General features: G+C 41.3%; 1 protein-coding gene across 1 annotated transcript in view; it reads left to right on the top strand.

Moving 5' to 3' along the window:
• Positions 1-3,580: 3,580 nt before the first annotated feature.
• Positions 3,581-13,757, top strand: part of LOC129835623 (E3 ubiquitin-protein ligase TRIM39) — a 46,737-nt gene continuing 36,560 nt past the window's right edge. The window contains exons 1-4 of the mRNA XM_055901336.1: positions 3,581-3,679; positions 10,099-10,224; positions 10,353-10,506; positions 10,695-10,813. Coding sequence (XP_055757311.1) covers positions 10,167-10,224; positions 10,353-10,506; positions 10,695-10,813 — 331 coding nt within the window. The 5' untranslated portion in view covers positions 3,581-3,679; positions 10,099-10,166. The remainder of the gene's footprint in view (positions 3,680-10,098; positions 10,225-10,352; positions 10,507-10,694; positions 10,814-13,757) is intronic.

Below are 13,757 nucleotides of genomic sequence, written 5' to 3'. Positions count from 1 at the left end.
GGTTCTATAACTGATTCAAGTATTTTTAGCCAGATCCTAATTGGTATGCAAATGTTATGTTCCTTTTGATGGCATAGAATGCCCTTCTTGCCTGGTCTCAAATCGTTCACAGCTTTGTGGAAGTTACCTGTGGCGCTAATGTTTAGGCCGAGGTATGTATAGTTTTTTGTGTGCTCTAGGGCAACGGTGTCTAGATGGAATTTGTATTTGTGGACCTTTTCTGGAACACCATGATTTTTGTCTCTCTGAGATTTACTGTCAGGGCCCAGGTCTGACAGAATCTGTGCAGAAGATCTAGGTGCTGCTGTAGGCCCTCCTTGGTTGGTGACAGAAGCACCAGATCATCAGCAAACAGTAGACATTTGACTTCAGATTCTAGTAGGGTGAGGGCGGGTGCTGCAGACTGTCCTAGTGCCCTCACCAATTCATTGATATATATGTTGAAGAGGATGGGGCTTAATCTGCATCTCTGTCTCACCCCACGGCCCTGTGGAAAGAAATGTGTGTTTATTGCCAATTTAAACCACACACATTTGTTGTTTGTGTGCATGGATTTTATAATGTCGTAAGTTTTTCCCCCAACACCACTTTCCATAAATTTGTATAGCATACCCTCATGCCAAATTGAGTCGACGGCTTTTTTGAAATCAACAAAGCATGAGAAGACTTTGCCTTTGTTTTTGTTTGTTTGTCAATTAGGGTGTGCAGGGTGAATACATGGTTTGCTGTAGGATAATTTGGTAAAAAGACAATTTGACATTTGCTCAGTACATTGTTTTCACTGAGGAAATGTACGAGTCTGCTGTTAATGATAATGCAGAGGATTTCCCCAAGGTTGCTGTTGACGCATATCCCACGGTAGTTATTGGGGTCAAATTTGTCTCCAATTTTGTGGATTGAGGTGATCAGTCCTTGGTTCCAAATATTGGGGAAGATGTCAGAGCGTAGGATGATGTTATAGAGTTTTAGTATAGCCAATTGAAATTTGTTGTCTGTATATTTTATCTTTTCATTGAGGATATATCATTAACACCACAGGCCTTTTTGTGTTGGAGGGTTTGTATTTTGTCCTGTTGTTCATTCAAGGTAATTGTAGAATCCAGTGGCTTCTGGTAGTCTTTAATATTTGATTCTAAGATATGTAATTGATCATGTATATGTTTTTGCCGTTTGTTCTTTGTTATAGAGCCAAAAAGATTGGAGAAGTGGTTTATCCATACATCTCCATTTTGAATAGATAATTCTTCGTGTTGTTGTTTGTTGAGTGTTTTCCAATTTTCCCAGAAGTGATTAGATTCTATGGATTCTTCAACTACATTGTCACGCCCTGACCTGAGAGAACCTTTAAGTTCTCTATTTTGGTTAGGTCAGGGTGTGACTAGGGTGGGTAGTCTAGTTTTATATTTTCTTTGTTGGCCTGATATGGTTCCCAATCAGAGGCAGCTGTCTATCGTTGTCTCTGATTGGGGATCATATTTAGGCAGCCTTTTTTCCAACTGTTGTTTGTGGGATCTTGATTTTGTATTGTTGCTTTTCAGCCCTACAAAGCTGTACGTTCCGTTTTGTTACTCTTCATTGTTTTTTTGTTCACATTAATAAACATGATTAATGCCTTCCACGCTGCACCTTGGTCCAATCCTTCCAACAACGATCGTTACATACGTTGAGCTGATTACTGAAGTGCTGTTCCTTCTTTTTCCGTAGTGTAATTCTGTATTGTTTGAGTGATTCACCATGGTGAAGGCGTAGACTCAGGTTTTCCGGGACTCTATGTTTTTGGTTGGACAGGTTTCTCAATTTCTTTCTCAGATTTTTGCATTCTTCATCAAACCATTTGTCATTGTTGTTCATTTTCTTCGGTTTTCTATTTGAGATTTTTTAGATTTGATAGGGAAGCTGAGAGTTCAAATATACTGTTACGTTTTTCTACTGCTAAGTTTACACCACTATTACAGTGGAACGTTTTGTCCAGGAAGTTGTCTAAAAGGGATTGAATTTGTTGTTGCCTAATTGTTTTTTGGTAGGTTTTCAAACTACAATCCTTCCATCTATAGCATTTCTTGGCTTTGATGCCTCATGATTGAGTATTGCTTTGTTCAAGTAGACTGTGGTTTTGCTGTGGTCTGATAGGGGTGTCAGTGGGCTGACTGTGAACGCTCTGAGAGACTCTGGGTTGAGGTCAGTGATAAAGTAGTCTACAGTACTGCTGCCAAGAGATGAGCTATAGGTGAACCTACTATAGGAGTCTCCTCGAAGCCTACCATTGACTATGTACAGACCCAGCGTGCGACAGAGCTGCAGGAGTTGTGACCCGTTTTTGTTGGTTATGTTGTCATAGTTGTGCCTAGGGGGGCATATGGGGGAGGGAATGATGTCACCTCCAGGTAGGTGTTTGTCCCCCTGTGTGCTGAGGCTGACAGGTTCTTGTTCAGTTCTGGCATTTAGGTTGCCACAGACTAGTACATGTCCCTGGGCCTGGAAATTATTGATTTCCCCCTCCAGGATGGAGAAGCTGTCTTCATTAAAGTATGGAGATTCTAGTGGGGTGATATAGGTAGCACACAGGAGGACATTTTTCTCTGTTGAGATCATTTCCTTATTCATTTCTAGCCAAATGTAAAATGTTCCTGTTTTGATTAATTTAATGGAGTGAGTTAGGTCTGCTCTATACCAAATTAGCATACCCCCTGAGTCCCTTCCCTGTTTCACAGCTGGTAGTGTGGTGGATGGGACTACCAGCTCTCTGTAACCTAGAGGGCAACCAGTGAGTCCGTCTCCTCTCTCTCTCTCTCTCTCTCATTGTTAACTTCTGACATACCTCACAACTAATGATCCAGCAGAGAGAGAGAGAGAGATAAGTTTACCATCTGTTACGTAAAGACTCAGGTAGACATCTGTACCCAGACAGAGAGCTGCTTCCAAAGTTCCTGGCTCTGTTCCCTATGGGAACCAAGTCATTGACCCACCACTTGTTAATATGGTATTTATACTTGTCATATAAAAAAATACATTTAGTTTATTTCATGTCTATAAGATATTCATATTGGATTTACATATTAGCCATAATTGTTATATGGTTCCTTCAATTTAATTCCATTATTTTCCTTTAGGTCAAAGGTAACCCCCAGAGGACACACGCACGCACGCACACACACACACACACACACACGTGAACTTCAGCCCTGGTCAAACAGGTTAGGCCACATTTAAGGGGGCGGGGCTGTGGACAGGTAAGTGGGTGGGGCAGCAGGTTGGGTGGGGAGGTAAAGAAGAACAGCGTGCAGCACACACTCAGACGTCCATAAACCTGAACAGAGAGGTGAGAGAAGAAGAGAAGGACAGAGAAGAGGAGGACAGAGAAGAAGAGAAGAAGAGAAGGACAGAGAAGAAGAGAAGGACAGAGAGAGGGAGAACATCCAACTTACCAACAGCTGAAAAAACAACTTACCAACATCAGAACATCAACTTACCAACTACAGAACATCAACTTACCAACAACAGAACATCAACTTACCAACAACAGAACAACTAACTTACCAACAACAGAACATCAACTTACCAACAACAGAACATCAACTTACCAACAACAGAACAACTAACTTACCAACAACAGAACATCAACTTACCAACAACAGAACATCAACTTACCAACAACAGAACAACTTAACTGGCCTTGCAGGTAATCTAATTCCACAATTTGAGTTACAGAATAAAAAAAATTATCAATCAAATAAAACATTTTAAGACCTTTTTACATAAGCCAATGTTACAAAGCGCTGTACAGAAACCCAGCCTAAAACCCCAAACAGCAAGCAATGCAGATGTAGAAGCACGGTGGCTAGGAAAAACTCCCTGGAAAGGCCAGAACCTAGGAAGAAACCTAGAGAGGAACCAGGCTCTGAGGGGTGGCCAGTCCTCTTCTGGCTGTGCTAGGTTGAGATTATAACAGAACATGGTCAAGATGTTCAAATGTTCATAGATGACCAGCAGGGTCAAATAATAATAATCACAGTGGTTGTAGAGGGTGCAACAGGTCAGCACCTCAGGAGTAAATGTCAGTTGACTTTTCATAGCCAAGTATTCAGAGTTAGAAACAGCAGGTGCGGTAGAGAGAGAGAGAGAGACGAAAACAGCCGGTCTGGGACAAGGTAGCACGTCCGGTGAACAGGTCAGTGTTCCATAGCCACAGGCAGAACAGTTGAAACTGGAGCAGCAGCACAACCAGGTGGACTGGGGACAGCAAGGGGTCATCATGCCAGGTAGTCCTGAGGCATGGTCCCAGGGCTCAAGTCCTCCGGGAGGGAGAGGGAGAGAGAGAGAATTAGAGAGAGCATACTTAAATTCACAAAAGACACCGGATAAGACAGGAGAATTACTCCAGATATAACAGACTGACCCTAGCCGCTCAACACATAAACTACTGCAGCAAAAATATATCATAATGTAGGTTCTTACACAGATGGGTAATGGTATAAGTTAGATAACATAGACAGTTACAATATGTACAATGTTCTACCTCTCAAAAGACAAGACTATTTTCTATCCTGGGGGTGATTGGACTGGAGTTTTCAGAACTTACATTATCTGCACCAGAGCTTCAAATGAGTAGAGAAAGAGAGAGAGAGACAGATCTATCTATTTCACTTGCTTTGGCAATGTAAACATATATTTCCCATACCAATAAAACCCTTAAATTGAATAGAATTGAGTGAGAGCGAGAGCGACAGAAAGACATAGAGAGAGAGAGAGAGAGAGAGAGAGAGAGAGAGAGAGAGAGAGAGAGAGAGAGAGAGAGAGAGAGAGAGAGAGAGAGAGAGAGAGAGAGAGAGAGAGAGAGAGAGAGAGAGAGAGAGAGAGAGAGAGAGAGAGAGCATACCACTGTGAACGCTCTGAGAGACTCTGGGTTGAGGTAAGTGACACCCCTATCAGAGTTATCTATCCAAAACGGAGATGTATGGGTAAACTACTTCTCTAATCTTTTTGGTCCTATAATAAAGAACAAACAGCAAAAACATGCACATAAACAAATACAAATCTTAGAATCAGCTATTAAAGATGACCAGAACCCACTGGATTCTTCAACTACACGCCTGTGGCGTTAATGGTATCCTCACTGAAATGATAAAATATGTAAGCAATGTACTGAGCAAATGTTCAATTTTTACCAAATTACCGTACGACAGACCACGTATTCACCCTGCACACCCTAATTGACAAACAAACAAACCAAAAGAAAGGCAAAGTCTTCTAATGCTTTGTTGCCTCAATTTGGCATGAGGGTATGCTATACAAATTGATGGAAAGTGGTGTTGGGGGAAAAAAATAGAACATTATAAAATCCATGTACACAAACAACAAGTGTGCGGTTAAAATAGGCAAAATACATATTTCTTTCCAGAGGGCCGTGAGGTGAGACAGCGATGCAGCTTAAGCCACACCCTCTTCAACATATATATCAATGAATTGGCGAGGGCACTAGAACAGTCTGCAGCACCCGGCCTCAACCTACTAGAATCTGAAGTCAAATATCTACTGTTTGCTGATGATCTGGTGCTTCTGTCACCAACCAAGGAGGGCCTACAGCAGTACCTAGATATTCTGCACAGATTCTGTCAGACCTGGGCCCTGACAGTTAATCTCAGTAAGACAAAAATCATGGTGTTCCAGAAAAGGTCCAGTCGCCAGGACCACAAATACAAATTCCATCTAGACACCGTTGCCCTAGAGCACACAAAAAAACTATACATAGCTTGGCCTAATCGTCAGCGCCACAGGTAACTTCCACAAAGCTGTGAACGATCTGAGAGACAAGGCAAGAAGGGCATTCTATGCCATCAAAAGGAACATCAAATTTGACATACCAATTAGGACCTGGCTTAAAATACTTGAATCAGTTGACCCATTGACCCATTGCCATTTATGGTTGTGAGTTCTGGAGTCTGCTCACCAACCAAGAATTCACAAAATGGGACAAACACCAAATTGAGACTGCATGCAGAATTCTACAAAAATATCCTTTGTGTACAATGTAAAACACCAAATAATGCATGCAGAGCAGAATTAGGCTGATACCCGCCAATTATCAAAATCCAGAAAAGAGACGTTAAATTCTACAACCACCTAAAAGGAAGCGATTCCCAAACCTTCCATAACAAAGTCATCACCTACAGACAGATGAACCTGGAGAAGAGTCCCCTAAGCAAGCTGGTCCTGGGGCTCTGTTCAAAAACACATACAGACCCCACAGAGACCCAGGACAGCAGCACAATTAAACCCAGCCAAATCATGAGAAAATAAAAAGATAATTACTTGACACATTGGAAAGAATTAATAAAAAAGCAGAGCAAACTAGAATGCTATTTGGCCCTAAACAGAGAGTACACAGTGGCAGAATACCTGACCACTGTGACTGACCTAAACTTAAGGAAAGCTTTGACTATGTACAGACTCAGTGAGCATAGCCTTGCTATTGAGAAAGGCCGCCGTAGGCAGACATGGCTCTCAAGAGAAGACAGGCTGTGTGCACACTGCCCACAAAATGAGGTGGAAACTGAGCTGCACTTCCTAACCTCCTGCCAATGTATGACCATATTAGAGACACATATTTCCCTCAGATTACACAGATCCACAAAGAATTGAAAAACAAACCTGATTTTGATAAACTCCCATATCTACTGGGTGAAATAACACAGTGTGCCATCACAGCAGCAAGATGTGTGACCTGTTGCCACAAGAAAAGGTCAACCAGTGAAGAACAAACACCATTGTAAATACAACCCATATTTATGTGTATTTATTTTCCCTTTTGTACTTTAATTATTTGCACATCGTTACAACACTGTATATAGACATAATATGACATTTGTAATGTCTTTATTCTTTTGGAACTTCTGTGAGTGTAATGTTCACTGTTAATTTTTATATATTCACTTGCTTTGGCAATATTAACATATGTTTCCCATAGCAATAAAACCCTTAAATTGAAATGAAATAGAATTTAATTGAGAGAGAGAGAGAGAGAGAGAGAGAGAGAGAGAGAGAGAGAGAGGAGAGCGAGAGAGAGAGAGAGAGAGAGAGAGGAGAGAGAGAGAGAGAGAGGAGAGAGAGAGAGAGAGAGAGAGAGAGAGAGAGAGAGAGAGAGAGAGAGAGAGAGAGAGAGAGAGAGAGAGAGAGAGAGAGAGAAAGAAAGAAAGAAAGAAGGAAAGAAGGGGCGGAGAGAGAGAGACAAAGAAAGAGAGAGAGATGTAGAGATGTATAGAGAAAGAGAGAGAGATGTTATTTCCTATTACATAAGATAAAAACATGATTGGTTATGACTGAGTTTGGCACAGGTAAAGCTATTTTTCAAAATATTGATTATGGTCAAATATGAAATTGATTTTTAACATAGATTTTCAGTCGTTGTGCTAATGCTAGTTAGTTAGTAATTCTACTTAGTTAGTAATGCTGGTCAGTTAGTAATGCTGGTTAGTTAGTAATGCTAGTCAGTTAGTAATGCTGGTTAGTTAGTAATGCTAGTCAGTTAGTAATGCTGGTTAGTTAGTAATGCTAGTCAGTTAGTAATGCTGGTTAGTTACTAATGCTAGTCAGTTAGTAATGCGACTTAGTTAGTAATGCTACTTAGTTAGTAATTCTACTTAGTTAGTAATGCTACTTAGTTAGTAATTCTACTTAGTTAGTAATGCTAGTCAGTTAGTAATTCTACTTAGTTAGTAATGCTAGTCAGTTAGTAATGCTGGTTAGTTACTAATGCTAGTCAGTTAGTAATGCTAGTTAGTTAGTTAGTAATGCTAGTCAGTTAGTAATGCCAGTCGGTTAGTAATGCTGGTTAGTTAGTAATGCTAGTCAGTTAGTAATGCTAGTTAGTTAGTAATGCTAGTCAGTTAGTAATGCTGGTTAGTTAGTAATGCTAGTCAGTTAGTAATGCTAGTTAGTTAGTTAGTTAGTAATGCTACTTAGTTAGTAATGCTGGTCAGTTAGTAATGCTGGTTAGTTAGTAATGCTAGTTAGTTAGTAATGCTGGTTAGTTAGTAATGCTAGTTAGTTAGTAATGCTAGTTAGTGTTGTCTCACAAAAGTACCTCTAACTTCCTTCATACTACACGCAGAGGCATAAACATGTTATCTACGAGTTCCTCCTGACTATATAGAAGTAAAATAAGAATCTGTCAGTAAGGTTAACCAGTTCATCTGACTATAGGGAAGCAGAGTGAGAATCTGTCAGTAAGGTTAACCAGTTCATCTGACTATACGGAAGCAGAGTGAGAATCTGTCACTAAGGTTAACCAGTTCATCTGACTATAGGGAAGCAGAGTGAGAATCTGTCACTAAGGTTAACCAGTTCATCTGACTATAGGGAAGCAGAGTGAGAATCTGTCACTAAGGTTAACCAGTTCATCTGACTATAGGGAAGCAGAGTGAGAATCTGTCACTAAGGTTAACCAGTTCATCTGACTATACGGAAGCAGAGTGAGAATCTGTCACTAAGGTTAACCAGTTCATCTGACTATACGGAAGCAGAGTGAGAATCTGTCACTAAGGTTAACCAGTTCATCTGACTATAGGGAAGCAGAGTGAGAATCTGTCACTAAGGTTAACCAGTTCATCTGACTATACGGAAGCAGAGTGAGAATCTGTCACTAAGGTTAACCAGTTCATCTGACTATACGGAAGCAGAGTGAGAATCTGTCACTAAGGTTAACCAGTTCATCTGACTATACGGAAGCAGAGTGAGAATCTGTCACTAAGGTTAACCAGTTCATCTGACTATAGGGAAGCAGAGTGAGAATCTGTCACTAAGGTTAACCAGTTCATCTGACTATACGGAAGCAGAGTGAGAATCTGTCACTAAGGTTAACCAGTTCATCTGACTATACGGAAGCAGAGTGAGAATCTGTCACTAAGGTTAACCAGTTCATCTGACTATACGGAAGCAGAGTGAGAATCTGTCAGTAAGGTTAACCAGTTCATCTGACTATACGGAAGCAGAGTGAGAATCTGTCAGTAAGGTTAACCAGTTCATCTGACTATACGGAAGTAGAGTGAGAATCTGTCAGTAAGGTTAACCAGTTCATCTGACTATAGGGAAGTAGAGTGAGAATCTGTCACTAAGGTTAACCAGTTCATCTGACTATACGGAAGCAGAGTGAGAATCTGTCAGTAAGGTTAACCAGTTCATCTGACTATACGGAAGCAGAGTGAGAATCTGTCAGTAAGGTTAACCAGTTCATCTGACTATACGGAAGCAGAGTGAGAATCTGTCACTAAGGTTAACCAGTTCATCTGACTATACGGAAGCAGAGTGAGAATCTGTCACTAAGGTTAACCAGTTCATCTGACTATACGGAAGCAGAGTGAGAATCTGTCAGTAAGGTTAACCAGTTCATCTGACTATACGGAAGCAGAGTGAGAATCTGTCACTAAGGTTAACCAGTTCATCTGACTATACGGAAGCAGAGTGAGAATCTGTCACTAAGGTTAACCAGTTCATCTGACTATACGGAAGCAGAGTGAGAATCTGTCAGTAAGGTTAACCAGTTCATCTGACTATAGGGAAGTAGAGTGAGAATCTGTCAGTAAGGTTAACCAGTTCATCTGACTATACGGAAGCAGAGTGAGAATCTGTCAGTAAGGTTAACCAGTTCATCTGACTATACGGAAGCAGAGTGAGAATCTGTCAGTAAGGTTAACCAGTTCATCTGACTATAGGGAAGTAGAGTGAGAATCTGTCAGTAAGGTTAACCAGTTCATCTGACTATACGGAAGCAGAGTGAGAATCTGTCAGTAAGGTTAACCAGTTCATCTGACTATAGGGAAGTAGAGTGAGAATCTGTCAGTAGGTCAACCAGTTCATCTGACTATAGGGAATTAGAAAAATAAAGCGATGGCAAGTAAGTAGGAGATTAGTTGGTGTGAGAAAGGTGTGTGTGTGTGTGTGTGTGTGTGTGTGTGTGTGTGTGTGTGTGTGTGTGTGTGTGTGTGTGTGTGTGTGTGTGTGTGTGTGTGCATTCTCTGTGCATGCTGTAAAACGGCATGGAGGTGCGATCTCTTTGATTTTCCTGTATGGTATTATATTGGGGTTATGTATCCATTTATCTAGGAGGAGGAAAGAGGAGTGTTTGACAAACAGGACAACCTGTGAGCCTACCTGGCGACCTCTTCACTGAGATGCGAAGACGGTTCTCGAAGTCGGGGGTCCCGACCCCAAAAACCTCTGAACCCCAGGGTTAGATACGATTTACTTGACCAAATATGGGTTTTAATTCATGTTTTAAGTGTTATCCTCTGAGATCCAATGCAGGACATCTTGTAGTATAATTTTTTTTTTTTTTACACTAATACATTTAATTCAAGGAGTGCCTATCCCGATGTCTGCTGAACGACCCCAAACTTCCTCTGTAGCCTCCTCGCTCCCCACCCCAAGCCTTGCTGCGGCGCTAGCCCGACGAAGGTTCACCCTGAGCGGGGCAGCTGACAGCCAGAACCAAGGACTGACGGTCTACTGCAGGTGTGTTAAACTGGGTTTTTACCTGATCCATCAACACGTCACATGCAGAGTGGAGCCTTTTACACACTTCACTTACACACTCTCTCTCTCTCCCCCTTCCTCTCTCTCTTCACCCTCCTCCATCCTCCCTTCTCTCCCTTCTCTCTCCCTCTCTCTTCCTAACACTACCCCCCCACCCCCAATCCCAGAATGCCATTCTCTCATAGCTTCCTGTCTGACGACCAGTTCCAGTGTTCCATCTGTCTGGATATCTTCATAAACCCCGCCTCCACTCCATGTGGACACTCCTTCTGCATGGCCTGCATTGGTAGGTAGATGTACTTCAAATCAAATGTTATTGGTCACATGCTCCGAATACAACAGGTGTAGGTAGACCTCACAGTGAAATGCTGAATACAACAGGTGTAGGTAGACCTCACAGTGAAATGCTGAATACAACAGGTGTAGGTAGACCTCACAGTGAAATGCTGAATACAACAGGTGTAGGTAGACCTCACAGTGAAATGCTGAATACAACAGGTGTAGTAGACCTCACAGTGAAATGCTGAATACAACAGGTGTAGTAGACCTCACAGTGAAATGCTGAATACAACAGGTGTAGTAGACCTTACAGTGAACTGCTGAATACAACAGGTGTAGTAGACCTCACAGTGAAATGCTGAATACAACAGGTGTAGTAGACCTTACAGTGAACTGCTGAATACAACAGGTGTAGTAGACCTCACAGTGAAATGCTGAATACAACAGGTGTAGGTAGACCTCACAGTGAAATGCTGAATACAACAGGTGTAGTAGACCTCACAGTGAAATGCTGAATACAACAGGTGTAGTAGACCTTACAGTGAACTGCTGAATACAACAGGTGTAGTAGACCTCACAGTGAAATGCTGAATACAACAGGTGTAGTAGACCTCACAGTGAAATGCTGAATACAACAGGTGTAGTAGACCTTACAGTGAACTGCTGAATACAACAGGTGTAGGTAGACCTCACAGTGAAATGCTGAATACAACAGGTGTAGTAGACCTCACAGTGAAATGCTGAATACAACAGGTGTAGTAGACCTTACAGTGAACTGCTAAATACAACAGGTGTAGTAGACCTCACAGTGAAATGCTGAATACAACAGGTGTAGTAGACCTTACAGTGAACTGCTGAATACAACAGGTGTAGGTAGACCTCACAGTGAAATGCTGAATACAACAGGTGTAGTAGACCTCACAGTGAAATGCTGAATACAACAGGTGTAGTAGACCTCACAGTGAAATGCTGAATACAACAGGTGTAGTAGACCTCACAGTGAAATGCTGAATACAACAGGTGTAGTAGACCTCACAGTGAAATGCTGAATACAACAGGTGTAGTAGACCTCACAGTGAAATGCTGAATACAACAGGTGTAGAAGACCTCACAGTGAAATGCTGAATACAACAGGTGTAGTAGACCTCACAGTGAAATGCTGAATACAACAGGTGTAGTAGACCTTACAGTGAAATGCTGAATACAACAGGTGTAGTAGACCTTACAGTGAAATGCTGAATACAACAGGTGTAGGTAGACCTCACAGTGAAATGCTGAATACAACAGGTGTAGGTAGACCTCACAGTGAAATGCTGAATACAACAGGTGTAGTAGACCTCACAGTGAAATGCTGAATACAACAGGTGTAGTAGACCTTACAGTGAACTGCTGAATACAACAGGTGTAGTAGACCTCACAGTGAAATGCTGAATACAACAGGTGTAGTAGACCTCACAGTGAAATGCTGAATACAACAGGTGTAGTAGACCTTACAGTGAACTGCTGAATACAACAGGTGTAGGTAGACCTCACAGTGAAATGCTGAATACAACAGGTGTAGTAGACCTCACAGTGAAATGCTGAATACAACAGGTGTAGTAGACCTTACAGTGAACTGCTAAATACAACAGGTGTAGTAGACCTTACAGTGAAATGCTGAATACAACAGGTGTAGAAGACCTCACAGTGAAATGCTGAATACAACAGGTGTAGTAGACCTCACAGTGAAATGCTGAATACAACAGGTGTAGTAGACCTTACAGTGAAATGCTGAATACAACAGGTGTAGTAGACCTTACAGTGAAATGCTGAATACAACAGGTGTAGTAGACCTCACAGTGAAATGCTGAATACAACAGGTGTAGTAGACCTTACAGTGAAATGCTGAATACAACAGGTGTAGTAGACCTCACAGTGAAATGCTGAATACAACAGGTGTAGTAGACCTTACAGTGAAATGCTGAATACAACAGGTGTAGTAGACCTCACAGTGAAATGCTGAATACAACAGGTGTAGTAGACCTTACAGTGAAATGCTGAATACAACAGGTGTAGAAGACCTCACAGTGAAATGCTGAATACAACAGGTGTAGTAGACCTCACAGTGAAATGCTGAATACAACAGGTGTAGTAGACCTTACAGTGAAATGCTGAATACAACAGGTGTAGTAGACCTTACAGTGAAATGCTGAATACAACAGGTGTAGGTAGACCTCACAGTGAAATGCTGAATACAACAGGTGTAGTAGACCTCACAGTGAAATGCTGAATACAACAGGTGTAGTAGACCTTACAGTGAAATGCTGAATACAACAGGTGTAGTAGACCTCACAGTGAAATGCTGAATACAACAGGTGTAGTAGACCTTACAGTGAAATGCTGAATACATCAGGTGTAGTAGACCTCACAGTGAAATGCTGAATACAACAGGTGTAGTAGACCTTACAGTGAAATGCTGAATACAACAGGTGTAGTAGACCTCACAGTGAAATGCTGAATACAACAGGTGTAGTAGACCTTACAGTGAAATGCTGAATACAACAGGTGTAGTAGACCTCACAGTGAAATGCTGAATACAACAGGTGTAGTAGACCTTACAGTGAAATGCTGAATACAACAGGTGTAGTAGACCTCACAGTGAAATGCTTACTTTACAAGCCTTTAACCAACAACGCAGTTTTAAGAAGAAAAAAAAAGTGTTAAGAAAGTATTTACTAAATAAACAATACATATAAAATAAATAAGAAAATACAAAAATAAATAATTAAAGAGCAACAATAAAATAACAGTAGTGGAGATATATAACGGGGGTATCTGTACAGAGTACATGTTTGGGGGCACAGGTTAGTCGAGGTAAATGAGGTAATATGTACATGTAGGTAGAGGTAAAGTGACTATGCATAGATAATAAACAGAGAGTAGCAGCAGTGTACATGTAGGTAGGGGTAAAG

This window comes from Salvelinus fontinalis, chromosome 36 (assembly GCF_029448725.1).
Source record: "Salvelinus fontinalis isolate EN_2023a chromosome 36, ASM2944872v1, whole genome shotgun sequence".
In the NCBI taxonomy this organism is placed as follows: domain Eukaryota; kingdom Metazoa; phylum Chordata; class Actinopteri; order Salmoniformes; family Salmonidae; genus Salvelinus; species Salvelinus fontinalis.
The sequence above is the reverse complement of the archived record's forward strand: the minus strand, read 5'-3'. Positions and strand labels throughout refer to the sequence as shown.